The 15,753-nt window shown below is 44.3% G+C and overlaps 1 protein-coding gene across 1 annotated transcript in view; it reads right to left on the reverse strand.

The window, feature by feature from the left end:
* Nucleotides 1-6,915, reverse strand: part of Abca13 (ATP binding cassette subfamily A member 13) — a 367,979-nt gene extending 361,064 nt beyond the window's left edge. Inside the window, exon 1 of the mRNA XM_045135973.1 lies at nt 6,841-6,915. Coding sequence (XP_044991908.1) covers nt 6,841-6,909 — 69 coding nt within the window. The 5' untranslated portion in view covers nt 6,910-6,915. The remainder of the gene's footprint in view (nt 1-6,840) is intronic.
* Nucleotides 6,916-15,753: the final 8,838 nt, after the last annotated feature.

Genomic DNA, 15,753 nt, shown 5'->3' on the forward strand with positions numbered 1-15,753 from the left:
TCAACTCCACCTGGAAGTTGGGACTCAGACCACTTGTGCCAGTGTGTGCTGTGGTAGAGACCATGTCCAAGGCCATGCTGTGGTAATGTGCCAGTAGCTCCTGACAGTTAGTAAGAAGACTGTCAAACTCCATCCCTAGTATGTACCAAAAAACAGTCGCCTAATTCTAATTCCCTGGGCCATTTTGTCTTATGTCACCCCCTTTGGTCTTCATCAGAGAAATGCAGCAAGTGTTTCTTCAGTGCCATTCACTGAAGGAACCAGAAGGGCTAGGGCTGTGCTTTGGGGTGAACCAGATCTCTCCACACGGTCCCTGCGGCTTCCCTCCCTGCATCTCAAAATGGAAACGAGAAGACTGTCACACAGGGATCTGCAAGACTATGTAAGATGAGGATGCAGGCTTAAAGTTCATAATCGGCTGGGGAAGAGACGGCACGTGGCTACCACCTGAGCTGCGAGATGAGACGGAAGACAGACATGACAGCAGCCAGAACAAAGAGAGGGACACAGTGCTCTCGGGTCCAGGGGAAGCACAGCTCTTGGGTTCGCTTTTGCCTCACCTTGATTCCTAATTCCATGATCGAGCAGGACGCCACCTGCTCCTCCCTCACACACCTGAGCAATGGTCGCTTTTCAGATAGTAGGGCACCCGAGCTCACAGGTACAACGGTCCCCAGAGTTCCAGACCCTAGCCTGAAGGATGACGCGTGCTGGAGAGGCACATGCAGAGCAGCCAGGATTCCTCAGGACAAGCCCAGTGCCTGAGACAGAGTCAGCCAGGCCCACAGGTGGGGCCTTCCTGGAGTGGAGAAAACAAACAAGCCAGCGCCACGCCTCGAGACATGGAAGCACGTTTGCTTTTCAGTAACAAGATTTCTTGTCCAGGATGCTGAGACACACTCAAACGACCTGCTGCAGCCTCAGAGGGGCCCTTCAGATTCCTCCCCAGCGTCATGATCGGGCCAAGTCTGGCAGTAGGGCACTCCAAGCCCACCTTTAGGACCTCACAAGCACCAGGTTTAATAGCCAGCAGAAAGATCATCACCTTTGCTTTCTTATCTTATCTACCACATGGAAGTCCGCTTGTTCCCCAGTTGTGGGAAGGACCCTCGATCAGAGCCTCAGGTTATTGCAAGGCACTAGGCGCTCACACTGAGCACTGTAGCAAGTAGGACAAGAAGCCCACGAAAGCTGTCTGCCTAGCTTAACCGTGGGAAACGGGCCGTTTCTCTGTCGCTGCTGGGAACCGTGAGAGAAGCGCAAGGACCCCTGGCCTATCACCCCAGTCTTGTTCAGCAAAGCGTATGCTACAGCTCGCTTAGGGTGGCACTGGGCGGGGGCGGGGGCAAGCAGAAAGACCTGGGGTCTGTCGGCATGTTACTGCCCTACAGGCTGCCCAGGTCCACTTCTACCAGTGACCAGGGAGATGCCCTGAGTCTGGCATGCCACGCTCTGTTCATCTGTGGCTTCTGATAAGTACGGGCCTGTCGGCATGACAGCAACCTTGGGCTAAGCAGGGGCCAGCAAGCTCTGGCCAAGTCTCCAGCAAGTCCTGATGGACAAAGCACCAGGAAGAGCGGAGCAGGGCTGGACTTTTCTATGAAAGGACTCTGCGAGCTTGCACAGCCAACTGGTGGAGGGACCCATTGAGAGTAGCCAGCATCTGTGCACTGCGGGGCCCATTGTGTCCAGGAACTTAGCCTTATTTGCATAATCCATGAGGCCCAACACACCACCGACATTCAGCTAGACACACGACTGCTGGTCCTACAAGGGTTCCGGCTGTGTGCGCCTTGAGAGATACCAGAGGTAGCAGGAACCAGAACCACAGGGCTCCTTGGCCACTCCAGCCCCTTGGAAAGCCTTGTAGAGGGCTGGAAAGGGGAAGATGTAGTAGTTCACTTTATACTGAATGGAGATCTGAAAATGATTCTCATGACAGTGTTTGTTTGATTTTAGAGAAAAGGTCTTATAACGCCCAGGCTGGCCTCAAATGCACTATGTAGCTCAGGATGGCATTGAGCTCTTGATACTCTTCCACCTCCGAGCACTGGGATTACAGTATGTGCCACCACACCCTGAGGGAAGTAGTGTTCTGCCCTTCCCTTGACGTAAGTGAATTCATCAAAATGTTTCTCCAGATGGAATGGTGTGGGATCTAAGGTGTAAATTGTGGTATTTCAAAGGACTCAAGGCATGGGGTTGTCGACTATGGCAGGAGGTGTGTTAAAAAGATGGAGCCTCCAGCTGGGCCAGATTAACGCACAGGGTGAACTCTCTCCCCTAAAACCCAGGTTGTCAAGTCCTAATCCCTAGTCTTGTGATTTTATTTGTAAATAGAATCGCTTTATAAATAGGCAGTCAAACTGAAGTCATACTGGAATAAAGTTGGCCTTAATCCCACATAACTACTTCCTTTTCATATAAAGGAAAAACTTGGACACAGAAACAAATAGAGAGGGAAGATGACTTAAAGAGACACAAGGAGAAGATAGCCATCTACAACCAGCCAGTCAGAGGTACCAGCCCTGCCCACAACTTGACCTTAACCTTGGACTTCAAGCATTCAAAAGTATGAGACAATACTTTTTTTCTTTTTCTTTCTTTCTTTCTTTCTTTCTTTTTTTTTTTTTTTTTTTTTGCTGGGTAAAGCAGTTTTGTGTGGCATTTTGCTATAGCAACCTCAGCAGACTCGAGTATCCCACTAGCCTAAGTCTCCAACAAGATTGACCAAGCCCGACAAGCTATCAGCTTTCATTACCCAGGCATGTCCTCAGAGACCTATCTAATGGCCGCCAAAAAAAGGGAGAGGCAAGCAGTCACTGGAGAGGACAGGGAGCCAAGGTACAGTGACCACAGAACAGTCACTGCTGCATGACTCAAGAGTTGGAGTGAGAAATAGTAAAATAAAATTATGGGAGATACCAAAAATAAATAAATAAATAAAACCTGTAGAACTAAAGTGCAGATACATACATTGTTGTTGCTGTTGTTTTTTGAGGTAGGGTCTTACTCTGGAATCCGCTATGCAGTCTCAGGCTTGCCTCGAACTCACAGCAATCCTCCTACCTCCTCTGCCTCCAGAGTGCTGGGATTAAAGGCATGTGCCACCTAGGCTCAGCAGAGAGGAAGAGAATGGGCCTGCCAGGGGCTCAAGAATCTGCAAACAAACTCTAGATGTATGCGCCACTTTTTACTTCTGGCTCTTACTTGAGTGCTGGGGAATTGAACTCAGGTCTTTAGACTCTGTAGGCAAATGCCTTAACTGCTGAGCCATCTCTGCAGCCTAAAGGGCAGATATTTGACTTGTAATATTTTCTTATCATTATTACATTTTAAGTCATAAGTAATAAATTTGATTATTTTACAGTTAGAATGAAATATGAAAACAAAAATGTAATCTTATGTGGAAAAACCTGGCTCGTGACCAGCAGGTGCTTGCAGTATGGGTAAGGTTGATCAATATCGATCCAGGGGCACTCCACTGAGGGCATCAACTACTGCCATCACCAGCCCAGAACCAACATGCCCTTACTCTGACCTGAGAAGCCAGTTCTGAGCAACTAATTGAAGAGAAATAATCCCAAAGATGTGCCTCCTTGCATCACGATGCCATTCTCATGAGTAAGAACTCACAAGGACCTTAATGTATAACATAGGGTAATTAATACAAAATGTATTCATCAGAAATCCCTATGTAGCCGGGCATGGTGGTGCATGCCTTTAATCCCAGCACTCAGAAGGCAGAGGTAGGAGGATCACCATAAGTTTGAGGCCACCCTGAGAATACAGAGTGAATTCCAGGTCAACCTAGACTAGAGTGAAACCCTACCTCAAACAAACAAACAAACAAACAAACAAAATCCCTGTGTAAATTTGCAGGAGAGCGGGTGGAAAGATTGTTAAGTGCCACAGAGTGGAAGGCAATGTCCAGAGCCACTGCCCCCTACTTTTCTCTAAAATTTCCATAATAATTTGTTTCTATAGGAAATATAATCATAAGATAATAAAATGAAGGATTTTTAAAGTAAATATAAAACAGATAAGCTTCCTTCATCCTGCAAATGCTGCCAGGTTCTAACTCACAAGAGAAACATTTGTTTAGGCTAGTTATTCATAAGTCAGATTTGTTGTTCCCATCAAGGCCAACACACCATTTCCATAACATGAAAATGAAGAATTTACAGATCGGCACTGGTGAACAGGAGGAAGCTAGGAGAAGTAGGTCAGTCTAAAGACATTCACCCAGAGGGATCTGGCCTCAATATTTCCGCTGCAATTGATTAAGAGACATAAACACATTGCCATCCTTTGGCCCCCGGTTCTGTTTTAACCCACTCATGCGAGCGGGAAGCCCAGCGCTCTCCTTGTCTCTCCTGCCTTCCCAGCTGTGGCTCACGTCCTGGGTGTGTGAGGCCCTCATTTCTGCCATATCCCATGCCAGAACCCAGCGGGAAACAGCTGCACCTCATATGCAGCGTCCTGCTGTACACGAGCCTCTCTGCCTCTGCAAACAATCGCATGAGGAGGAAAATCCAGCTAAGACGTGTGCCCAAGAAAACCAACTAGTAAGGGGCAGAAGCTCCAGGGTCCATAACCCGACCCCAAATCCTTTTGATTCTATTGTAATATAAGCAATGCCACAAAAGATGATCTTGCACAAATACCTCCTATTTGAACATAGATATCTGTAGGCTGTATTCCAATATATCAATCCCCAAAGCAAATTTACATGTCAATGAAATACACTGCTCATGAAAGGAAAACCACCTCCATGGAACATAATAACACTCCATTGCATACCAGGCTGAAGTGCTCAGAACTGATTAGAGCTCCTTGAAGGCAATGCCACATTTGCCTTGCTTCCCCAGCAGAGATGCAATGGATATAATAAGTATATTCTTTATTTGTTCCTGTATTCATTCAACTAAGAATTATTTTTACTAGTACTAGTATTGGAATTAGTATTTTGGCTTTTTAAAGAATATTATTTATTTATTTATTTATTTATTTGAGAGACAGCAAGGCACAGAAAGAGAGAGAGAGAGAGAGAGAAAGGAAGGAAGGAAGGAAGGAAGGAAGGAAGGAAGGAAGGAAGGAAGGAAGGAAGGAAGGAAGGGAAGAAAGAAGGAAAGAAAAAAAAGAAAGAAAGGAAGGGCACACCAGGGCCTCCAGCCATTGCAAGGAACTCTAGACTCATGCACCACCTTGTGCATCTGGCTTGCACAGGTACTGGGGAATCAAACCCAGGTCCTTAGGTTTTACAGGCAAGTGCCTTAACTGCTAAGCCATCTCTCCAGCCCGTATTTTGGCCTTTTTTCAGGTAGGTCTCATATAGCTCATGCTGACCTCAGAATACCTGAGAATGACTTTGAACTCCTGATCGTCCAGCCTCTACCTCTCAAGTGCTGGTATTGCAGACATGAACCAGCAGACCTGGATCAACTAAGACTCACTGAGCATCTACCTCTGCCGGGCACTATCCTGGGTGCTGAGGAACACAGGAGAATATCCTGCTGTCCTGGATCTTACATGCTGCTACAGGATACAGAAAGACACCAACAAATCATACGTTACAAATGATAAGTACAACAACAACAAAAAAATAAGATGAAGAAAGCTGGAGTACAGGAGTTGCCATTGCAAATAAGCAACCACAAAATAAATGAATGAACAGAAAATCTCTTACGAGGATACTTCTCCAACAGCAGCGATCTCTGTGAAAACTTAAAACAACGCAATGCCTACATCTAAAGAGGGAGGTAGTCTGGATACATCTCCTTCACTGGCCTTCTGAAGTTAATGACATACATAAAACAAAATAGAACAGTGCTTGGGAAACCGGCTTCCACTCAACCATTGTTTCATGGCTGATAGGGTTAGATGACCCCCTCAAAAAAGTCTTGCATGTTAATGACATCCACTGCTCATAAAAGGAAAGCGATCTATGCAGAAAGCAATACACTCAAAATTCATCAAGAAAATGTATCCCACTAGTTCATTTCTGATGGCAACTGTTTTGTACAAATTTTCACCTGACATTATTCTGATCCCAATGTCACATGATGGAGAAACCCTGCTGTAACATTTGCTTTATTGTGAGATGGGAAGAAAAATAACTCTGGCGACCTTGCCAAGTGAAACTCGCTGTCAAATACTAGCTTTCTTCTGACAGGAGAAGTTGTCAGAAGAAAAGCCTTTTACTTTAAGTATAACCCTTAAAGTCAGGAATAACATAGACGTATCATTACAGACCCACGACTCTCTCTCCATAGTGTCAGGAATGAAGGTCAGTGAATCACAATAATAAGCAATTAAGTTCTACTTATAGATTACTTAAGGGACTGTTACTTAAATGTTTACACAAGTTTAGATTGTGTAGTTCCACCTTAGGAAAGCCTTGTGGTGAAAGTTGCACACCGTTCTGCAGGGCGCGTGAGTAGCAGTGAAGGTACCACATCAAAGACCAACGCTGAGTGGATGTTTCATGTGAATCCTTATGCATGTGTGTGTGCCCGAGAAACTGCACCCTTCTGTTATGCATTAAATATATCTGATGTCTTGCCCCTTAAACAAAAGGAGCTACAGCTCAGTTTTTACAGCAAGTGCTTAAAATATCAATTATCATTCAACTTCTACTAGTTACCTTTTTCTAAATTATCATGCTGGTCATTATAGTTCAGCAATTTGGCCCAAAGGATAGGTTCTGATGTCAAGCAGTCCCAACTCCCTACAGCACGGTTCTTTGCATCTTCCAGAAGGCAGGGGTAGGCAAGATCAGACCCTGGCCCCCTACAGTCCTCCCTACCAAAACCCCTGGAAATGAAGACAAGCGCTCACCGGGTGCCGCAGTCTGCAGAGCCAGTTCTTCCAAAACAGGGCCTGGAACTGGCGCCCCGCATGCCCCATGCCCCCAGCTCCCTGCGCGCTCCGTTCACTCAGCTTGCAAGGCAGCCACTTATATCTGCCGGGCTTCTTGCCTATTAGCCAATTCTAACAAAACTGAGTGATGTAACAGAAATTACTGGTGACTTGAATAAGGCAGGTGTCAAATGTCCAGAGCTCTCTATCTGCTGAGAAATCTTACCCTTTCAGTAGCTGTTCAGCACTGGGGAGGGCTGGGTACCATGGAAGAGGCTGCCCCAGGGGCCCTTCCTGGTCATAAACTCAGAGCACGCTCACCCTTTCAAAGACTCCACACACAGGAACATGCAGAGGAAGTGAGACCCACGTTTTCCACTGACCTCCCTTTCCCCTGACTTATGTAGAAGTAATTATTCCTCCTGAAACACTGCATTTTACATTTACATTTTTGTAGTCTCGTAGCAGAGACTTGGGGTGGGGGAAGGCAAAAGCAGTTGGTTCTAAGGTGGTCTGTGGGTTCCTTTTGCTGCTATATCCCCACTTCCTACTCTACTCTCGCCTATATCTGCCAAGAGGCTGGGGTGTGTCTTTCAGAGCACAGGCAAAAAGAAGCAACTCACTCTCTGAAGGATGTCAGCTGTAGGGATGGCAGGACCAAGCCCAGAGTCACCTCTGAGCCCTACAGGATTCCTGCACACTTCTGCTTTTGGAACCAGCCAAACGGTTGAATGCTCTATTCTCAGGGAGGCCCAGGAAATTTGGTAGATACATATGATCTACCAAAGTTAAGCCCAGAAAAAATATATAATTAAAATAGAGCTATATTAAGAAATGAGATCAAAAATCCCCCTCCCCCCCACAAAAAAAAAAAAAAAAGGCCAGGCCTGCTACAGTTACCTGCTGTTGCTGGAACAAATACCCGACCATAAGAGGATATGGGAGGGAAAGGGTTTATTTCCAGGTTACAGATTCCAGAGGAAGCTTCATAGTGGTGGAGGAAGTATCATGTAGCCATAGTAGAGAGACCACATGAATAGGGAGAACACAAGATGGCTCTCAGGCTCTCAACATACCTAGTAGGGCTAGAATCAAGATCCACCCCATGACACACCTCCTCCACCAGGGCTCCACCTGCTGAACACTAAGTAGGAAGCTTAATCAAAAAGACCTGAAGCCCTCAGATATCCAAACATGCCCTCCGCAAAAGTAACACCTCTGGAGGTATCACCATACCCGATCTAAAGCTATACTACAAAGCCATAGAAACAAAAACAGCATGGTACTGGCATAAAAACAGACATATAGATCAGTGAAACAGAACTGAAGAACTGGATCTTAAGCCAAGTAGCTACAGCTACTTGAGGTGCCAATAACATAGACTGGAGAAGTCAGCATCTTCAACAAATGGTGCTGAACAAATTGTATAGCCACATGTAGAAAAATGAAACTAGGCCCGCTCATCTTACCATATACAAAAATCAACTCTAAATGGATTAAATACCTCAACATAAGACCTAAAACTCTTTAACTAGCAGAAGAAAAAATAGGAGGAACTCTCCAGGATGTAGGAGTGGGGAAAGGACTTCCTGAATGATACACCAGTAGCCAAGAAAATTAAACAATCCCTCAAACAATGGGATCTCACGAAGCTAAAAAGCTTTTGCACAAACAAATATACCATAAACAGAGCCAATAGGTTACCCACAGAATGTAAGAAAATTTTTGACAGCTATACTACCCACAGAGGCCTAATACCTACAATTGACAACTCAAAAAACTAAACAATAAAAGTCAAACAACCCACTGGAAAAAAAAAATGGAGCAGAGAACTAAATCAGGAGTTCTTAGAGGAAGAAATACAAATGGCTAACACATACTTGAAAAAATGTTCAACATCCCTAACCATCAGGGAAATGCAAAGTAAAACAACTATGAGATTCTGCTTTACTCCAGTAAGGATGGAAATCATTTAAAAAAGCAAATGACAACAAACATTGGCAAGGATGTGGGGAAAGAGGAGCCCTCATTCACTGTTGGTGGGAATGCAAACTTGTACAACCACTGTGGAAATCAATATGGAGACTACTGAAAGAGATTAATATAGAACCACCAACAGACCCAGGGATGGAAGGGTGTTAGAGGCCAAAGTGAACTGATACCATAGAAACCTTTCTCCTTGAAGGTAGACTAAAAGATACAACCCTCAACAGGAGTATAAGTGCAATGCCCAAAAAGAAGGGCCTGGAGAGGTTGGGAATGAAGCCTAACCTTAAAAAACTTTGGCTCTGACCTATAACTTGCAGTACCAGAAATAGATGCTACCCACATTGAGCTGTTGATCCAAGAGACCTACAGGTTCCCCCAAAACAAGACAGGCTTCTATCAAAGCACTTGATCACCCATCTGAGGTAAAAGGTAAGACCCTACTGCTGAAGACACCTATGCTGCCAGCACCGAACATGGACAGACCTGGCTGGAATCTTGAAGAGAGCCAGTCCCCAGACAGTGAGCCCCTCTAGTTCTAGAAAGTGCTACATGAGCTACTGGGGAAAGCGGCCAACAACAGCGTGGCCAAGCAGGGGCTGAAGCGACTCAGAAGCAACCAGGCTGACAAGAAGTACACACAGCAGTGGCGGTACACAGCCTTGATGGGTAACCAATGGCTTTCTGATTGACTAAGAAATCCACTCAGGGGAAAGGAACCCATATCTGGAATTGGGAGCCAGTCTGAATCCTATGGAGACAAAGATTTTGCTCTTCAGTGTCAAGCTCTCACTAGCCTTTGGCTAGAAGAGAGGCTACATACATCAAACTGTCCCTAAATTAATAACGCTTATCCCATTTAAACTATGATGACTTCGCTCTCTGTTGAAGAATCTGTTTTTCTTTTTCAGAAGGTAGTGAGACCAAAGGAGATAAACCACCCTTGCATCTCAGCCAAAGCCCAGGTAAAACTATAGAGGAATTGGGGAGATGAGCAAGAGTGCTGCTTCCAAGGAGAGCCTGACAGTCAGTACCAGGGTGAAGGAGACAGACCCTGAGGACACTCAACACCTACCAAAGCAGAGATCCAGAAGCTCCTAGGAGCTCATCACTGAAGCAGACTTAAAACACACCCACCAAGCCTCAGGAAATTTCGCACAAGAGGGGGCGGAAAGATTTTAAGAGTCACAGGTTGGGATGTCATGCACAAGAGCCGCTGCCTTCCCCCAATAACTGGTGTTTCCACAATGCATAACCCAAGACCCCATGGGTAATACTAGCAACCCCACTAAGGAGGGGCCCCTTGGAATGGGGCCAGAGAGGAGGGAAAAGATAGTACCAACCCATGATGTAGCTATACAAAATATGTTCTTAATAATGAAAAAAGATGAAGCAAGATAAGGAATTGAAGGCTGTTGCATGTGCCTTGTCTAGACCAGAAAATTTCCTTGATCCTAGAAGACACTGAGAAACCCACGGAGTTGTGTCTAATTTTAAGATGTGTGTGTGTTTGTGTGGGTATGTGTGTCTGTGTGTATGATTTTATGTGTCTATCTAAAATCTAGGATCTACAAAGTCAATATTGGTCTTTCTAATACTGACTTAATTTGCTCAATGTAATTACCTTCCATTACATGCATTCCTTTGCAAAAAAAGTATAATTTCATCTTTTCTTTATGTCCAAAAATCTCCATTTGTCTATGTACCACATTTTCTATATCCATTCCTCTATTGACAGACACCTAGCTTGCTTCCATAATTTAGCTATTGTGATTAGAACTTCAATAAATATAAAAAAAAATAGTGTCTCTATGGTATGTTGATTTACAGTTCTTTGGGCAAAAACCCAGAAGTGATCTGTCCAGGGGAACAAAGGATACTAATGAGAGCAGGCAGGGCTGAGGATGGGAAAAGTAGGAGGCTATGGGGGAGAGGATATACTCAAAGTTTACATTCCATACTTGTATGAAAATATGTTTATGAAAAAAGAAAAAAATATGTTATGAAACCTAGTACTATATACAATAAATATATGTCACTTTAAAATATTATTAATGATGAAAATTCATTATACTTAAAGTGGATACACCTTACTGAATGAAAAGTATACTTTATTAAAGCTTATTTTTAAAAGGAAAGAAGTGAGCCAGGCGTGGTGGCACATGCCTTTAATCTCAGCACTTGGGAGGCAGAGATCGGAGGATGGCTGTGAGGTTGAGGCCACCCTGAGACTACATGATGAATTGCAGGTCAGCCTGAGCTAGAGTGAGACCCTACCTCAAAAAACAAAAAAAAAACAAAAACCTATACGTGTGTGTGTGTGTGTGTGTGTGTGTGTGTGTTTCAAGATAGGGTCTTGCTCTAGTCCAGGATGACCTGGAATTCACTATCTAGTCTCAGGGTGGCCTTGAACTCATGGCGATCCACCTACCACTGCCTCCCAAGGGCTGGGATTCATGGTGTACACCACCACGCCCGGCTCTCTCTATATATTTTTTAAAAAGATCTTGAGAACACAACTTCCAGGTAACAATGTCTGAAACCAAAATTTTCTTGGTGGAGAACTGGTCTTTCTAAATTAATTTCTGTATTAATTACAGAGTCATATGTTATCTATGCAGGAGAGGCTGTGTGCCTCATGCAGCAAATCAGAATTGATTTCCACTGGCACTTTGTCTCCTCTCCTGTTGGTCTATAAAAGTAGGATTTGACAACAGAACTTGCTCCAACATATGCCTTTCAGCACTCCTCCCTCGTGACCCACTCTTCTCCCTACGGCTACATTCTTGATTCTTTAAAGTAAGGTTTGATCCTTAGAGAAGTGGGCAGGGTAAGATCTGAAGTCAAGAGATATGAGGAAGGAAGGGGGGCGGAAGGCTGAATGCAAGAAAGAAAGAAAGAAAGAGAGAGAGAGAGAGAGAGAGAAAGGAAGAAAGAGAAAGAAAGAAAGAAAGAAAGAAAGAAAGAAAGAAAGAAAGAAAGAAAGAAAGAAAGAAAGAAAGGGCTCTCAGGGGCTGAAAACCAGCTCTGTCTCTTTCTCAGCTATACACACAACTAATGCTCCTTGGATGGAATAAGTCTCAAACACAAATTGCTTCAGTCAGACCTGAATAGTTCCCAAAGAACCAACCAAATCATCAGATAGGCATGCAATGAACCTGAATGTAGATTTTCATGCACACACTTGACTGGTTCCTCTGAAAGATTACGGTATTGTAGTTTAAAAGTTATAATGTAAATTATTCAGGATTTTTAGGTAAAATTGCCTCTTTGTCTCTGTATAAAACTTTATTAAAATCAGAGCCAGTAAGCAATTAAAAGTTTCATAGCTTAAAGAAATTTCATGATCCAAATGCTTATTTAATTGAAACTTACAAATATTGAAAATTAACAGCCTCAAAGGTGATTTAAATAAGTTACTTTTCTCAGACATTGAAATCATATCTTTCTAATTCCAGTGCAGTCTCATGAATCTGAATTAGCTTCTCTTTTTGCATTAACAGAAAATTGTAATTCCAAATTGTGACTAAAGAATATTTTCTCAAAAGACAATGAATTAATAGAAATAGTTTTTATCTTTTCTTTATTTTTGGTTTTTCAAAGTAGGATGTCACTCTAGCTCAGGCTGACCTGGAATTCACTGTGCAGTCTCAGGCTGGCCTCAAACTCACAGCGATCCGCCTGGATGTAGAAATGTCTCTTAGAACCAATGGAGGCCTGGAATCAAAAGAAAATTGGGACAGAAATGGAAAAAGGTCCTAAGCAAAGCATCTTGGCAACCAGGTAACTTCATGCACAAACCAATGTAGGTAAAATTGAGTTCAAAGTCATATAAAAGAGTCAGTACATCCCACGGATTCAACTCACTCTCTCTCTCTCTCTCTCTCTCTCTGTGTGTGTGTGTGTGTGTGTGTGTGTGTGTGTGTGTGTGTGTGTGTTAGAGAGAGAACTGTCCCTCCCATGCTGAGCTCCTAAGGGGAGGAGGACCAACTGTACGTGGCTCTAGACACGCATGCTACCTACAGGCCAAGGGAAAGAGGGGTGGGTGGGGGAAAGAGAGAGACAGACAGACACACACAAACACACACACAGAGAGAGAGAGAGAGAGAGAGAGAGGGAACATGTGTAGAGATGAGCATGAGGAGCTGAGGTGGATAAACAGAAGTTGAAGTGCACATTAAAAAAGACAGGGAAGCTAGTGGCTCCAGGGCTGTTCTGCATCTTGGGCGTGGAGCGGTGGGCCTGCCAGCGGGAGGGGCGCGGTGGGGGTTGTCTGCATCTCCCGGGGCCAGGGAGGAGGGGAACCCTGTGAGGGAAGATGTCAATTTAGAGTTAGGAGGGCAGGGAGCTCTGAGACTGACATTCTAGCATCTTTGGCTCTAGAAAAAGAGAACAGAGAAACTATTTTATTTATTTTGAGAGAGAGAGACAGAGGGAGAGAATGAGAATTAGGGCCTCAGCCACTGTAATCGAACTCCAGACGCTTGTACCATCTAGTGGTGAAATTTACAGCATTTATCTGATAAAAGTCATGAAAACAAATTAAAACTAATTGTATATATAAGTAACACGAAAGTGCAGAATACCAGGAGAATAAAAGAAGGATTAATCATATACTTATTTTTTACTTTTAACAGCATGATTGTTCTGAGAAAAACTATATCTTAAAGACAAAGTAGCTACTAACACTTTGACAGGGAGCTACTGTGGCCCAGAAGGCTGGGGCAGGTCAGAGGCAGAGCAGGAGTTCCCTTCAGCAAGACAGGCGCACCCCGACTGTGTCCAAGTCTGCATTGCACGGCAGCAACCACAACTGGGAACACACAGGGTTCCCCTTTTGTTGTATGCGACGCCATGGGAAGAAGAAAATCAAACTTAAAATAATCCAGAAAGGGAAACAAAGTGCAGTTTACTTTATGGTTTTCCCTTGTCTCTAAGAGGAAGCCGTAGTGGGAGTGAATCTTTTATGAGGAAAGAGGCAGAGTTCTCAAAAGGGGAAAGTACAGAGAGTCCTTCATATAAATGGATTGAAAAACCTGAGGAGCATAGGTGACCCAGGGACAATAGCATCGCCACAGAGATTTAGCCCATCTTGGCTGGTGACCCCATGACAACTGCTCCGCCAAACTCTGTCCTTATCCAGAAGTTTCCGTTTTGTCCTGACCCCTGCATGGTGGTCTGGGTCACAGGATCCTTGTTCCTACCTGACCAGCATTGGCTTGGTTAATAGTGACAGCAGGATTTTTGCCTTTTTGCTTTCGTTTCTCTTCATCTCTTTTCACATAAGCAACTGTGCCCTCTCTCAATCATTCTTTGAGGTTTTTATATTTCTATCGTTCTGTATTTTGTGAACTTTTGCTATGTGGACAAGTATTAGCTACAAAATTGCTGCAGTCAAGTTTGCGTTGCTGGCAGAAATCACCCAATCAAGAGTAGCTTTTGGGGGAAAAAAAAAAAAAAAAAGGAGTTTATTTTGGCTTACAGACCTGAGGGGAAGCTCCATGATGGCAGGGAAAAACGATGGCATGAGCAGAGGATGGACATCACTCCCTGGCCAACACAAGGTGGACATAGCAACAGGAGAGTGTGCCAAACACTGGCATGGGGAAACTGGTGATAACAAACATAAGCCCACCCCCAACAATACACTCCCTCCAGGAGGCTTTAATTTCTAATTGCTATCAGCTGGGGAGACTAACATTCAGCGTACCTAAGTTTATGGGAAACACCTTAATCAAAACGCCACAAAAGTGTAATTTCTATTTATTTATTTTTATTCACTTATTTATTTGACAGAGAGAAAGAGGGAGGGAAGGAGGGAGTAAAGGAAAGAGAGAGAAGGGGGGGACTCCATGGCCTCCAGCCATTGTTAATGAACATTTGCCACCTTGTGCATCTGACTTATGTGGGTCCTGGAGAACCAAACCTGGGTCCTTTGGCTTGGCAGGCAAGAGCCTTAACTTCTAAGTCATCCCTCTATCCTCCTAAAGTATAACTTTTTTAAAAATTTTTTATTTATTTATTTGAGAGCGACAGACACAGACAGAAAGACAGATAGAGGGAGAGAGAGAGAATGGGCGCACCAGGGCTTCCAGCCTCTGCAAACGAACTCCAGACGCGTGCGCCCCCTTGTGCCTCTGGCTAACGTGGGACCTGGGGAACCGAGCCTCGAACCGGGGTCCTTAGGCTTCACAGGCAAGCGCTTAACCGCTAAGCCATCTCTCCAGCCCTAAAGTATAACTTTTAATATCCATTGTCTTAAGGATTCATTTATATCTAAAAGAGACTGACACCCAATCTTTGTCAGATCCCAAAACTGAATAAGGCCCATAGGACATCATCTCCTAGGGTAACTGTGCAAGCTCCTGGGGACATCTTCATCTGGGGGAACTGCACAAGCTCCAGACGACATCGTCATCTGGGGGAATTTTATTGTCTTTGATCCTCCATGTTCTTTCTTGCATAAAAAGGAATGTAATTTCCCATTCCTATTCTGTAGTTGTGGCCCTGTGTCTTGAGTAGTGATGTAACCACTCTTTTCCCAGGGAGGTCAGTATAACCCCTGACCAGGACACTCCCTATTGCTTTCTTGCTCAATGCAAGGTAAATTATACTGCCATATGCTGTTTAAAAATTTGACTCCAGCCATGTGTGGTGACACATGCCTTTAATCCCAGCACTCGGTAGGCAGAGGTAGGAGGATCTCTATGAGTTCGAGGCCGGAGGATCTCTATGAGTTCGAGGCCACCCTGAGACTCCATAGTGAATGTCATGTCAGACTGGGCTAGAGTGAGACCCTACCTCAAAAGACCAAATAATAATAATAATAATACTCCAAGATGGATCACTTTTCTGCCTCTGACCGAAAAAAATTTATCTTTCTGTGTCCTCCAAGATCCTTCTGGA

This window comes from Jaculus jaculus, chromosome 16 (genome assembly GCF_020740685.1).
Source record: "Jaculus jaculus isolate mJacJac1 chromosome 16, mJacJac1.mat.Y.cur, whole genome shotgun sequence".
NCBI lineage: Eukaryota > Metazoa > Chordata > Mammalia > Rodentia > Dipodidae > Jaculus > Jaculus jaculus.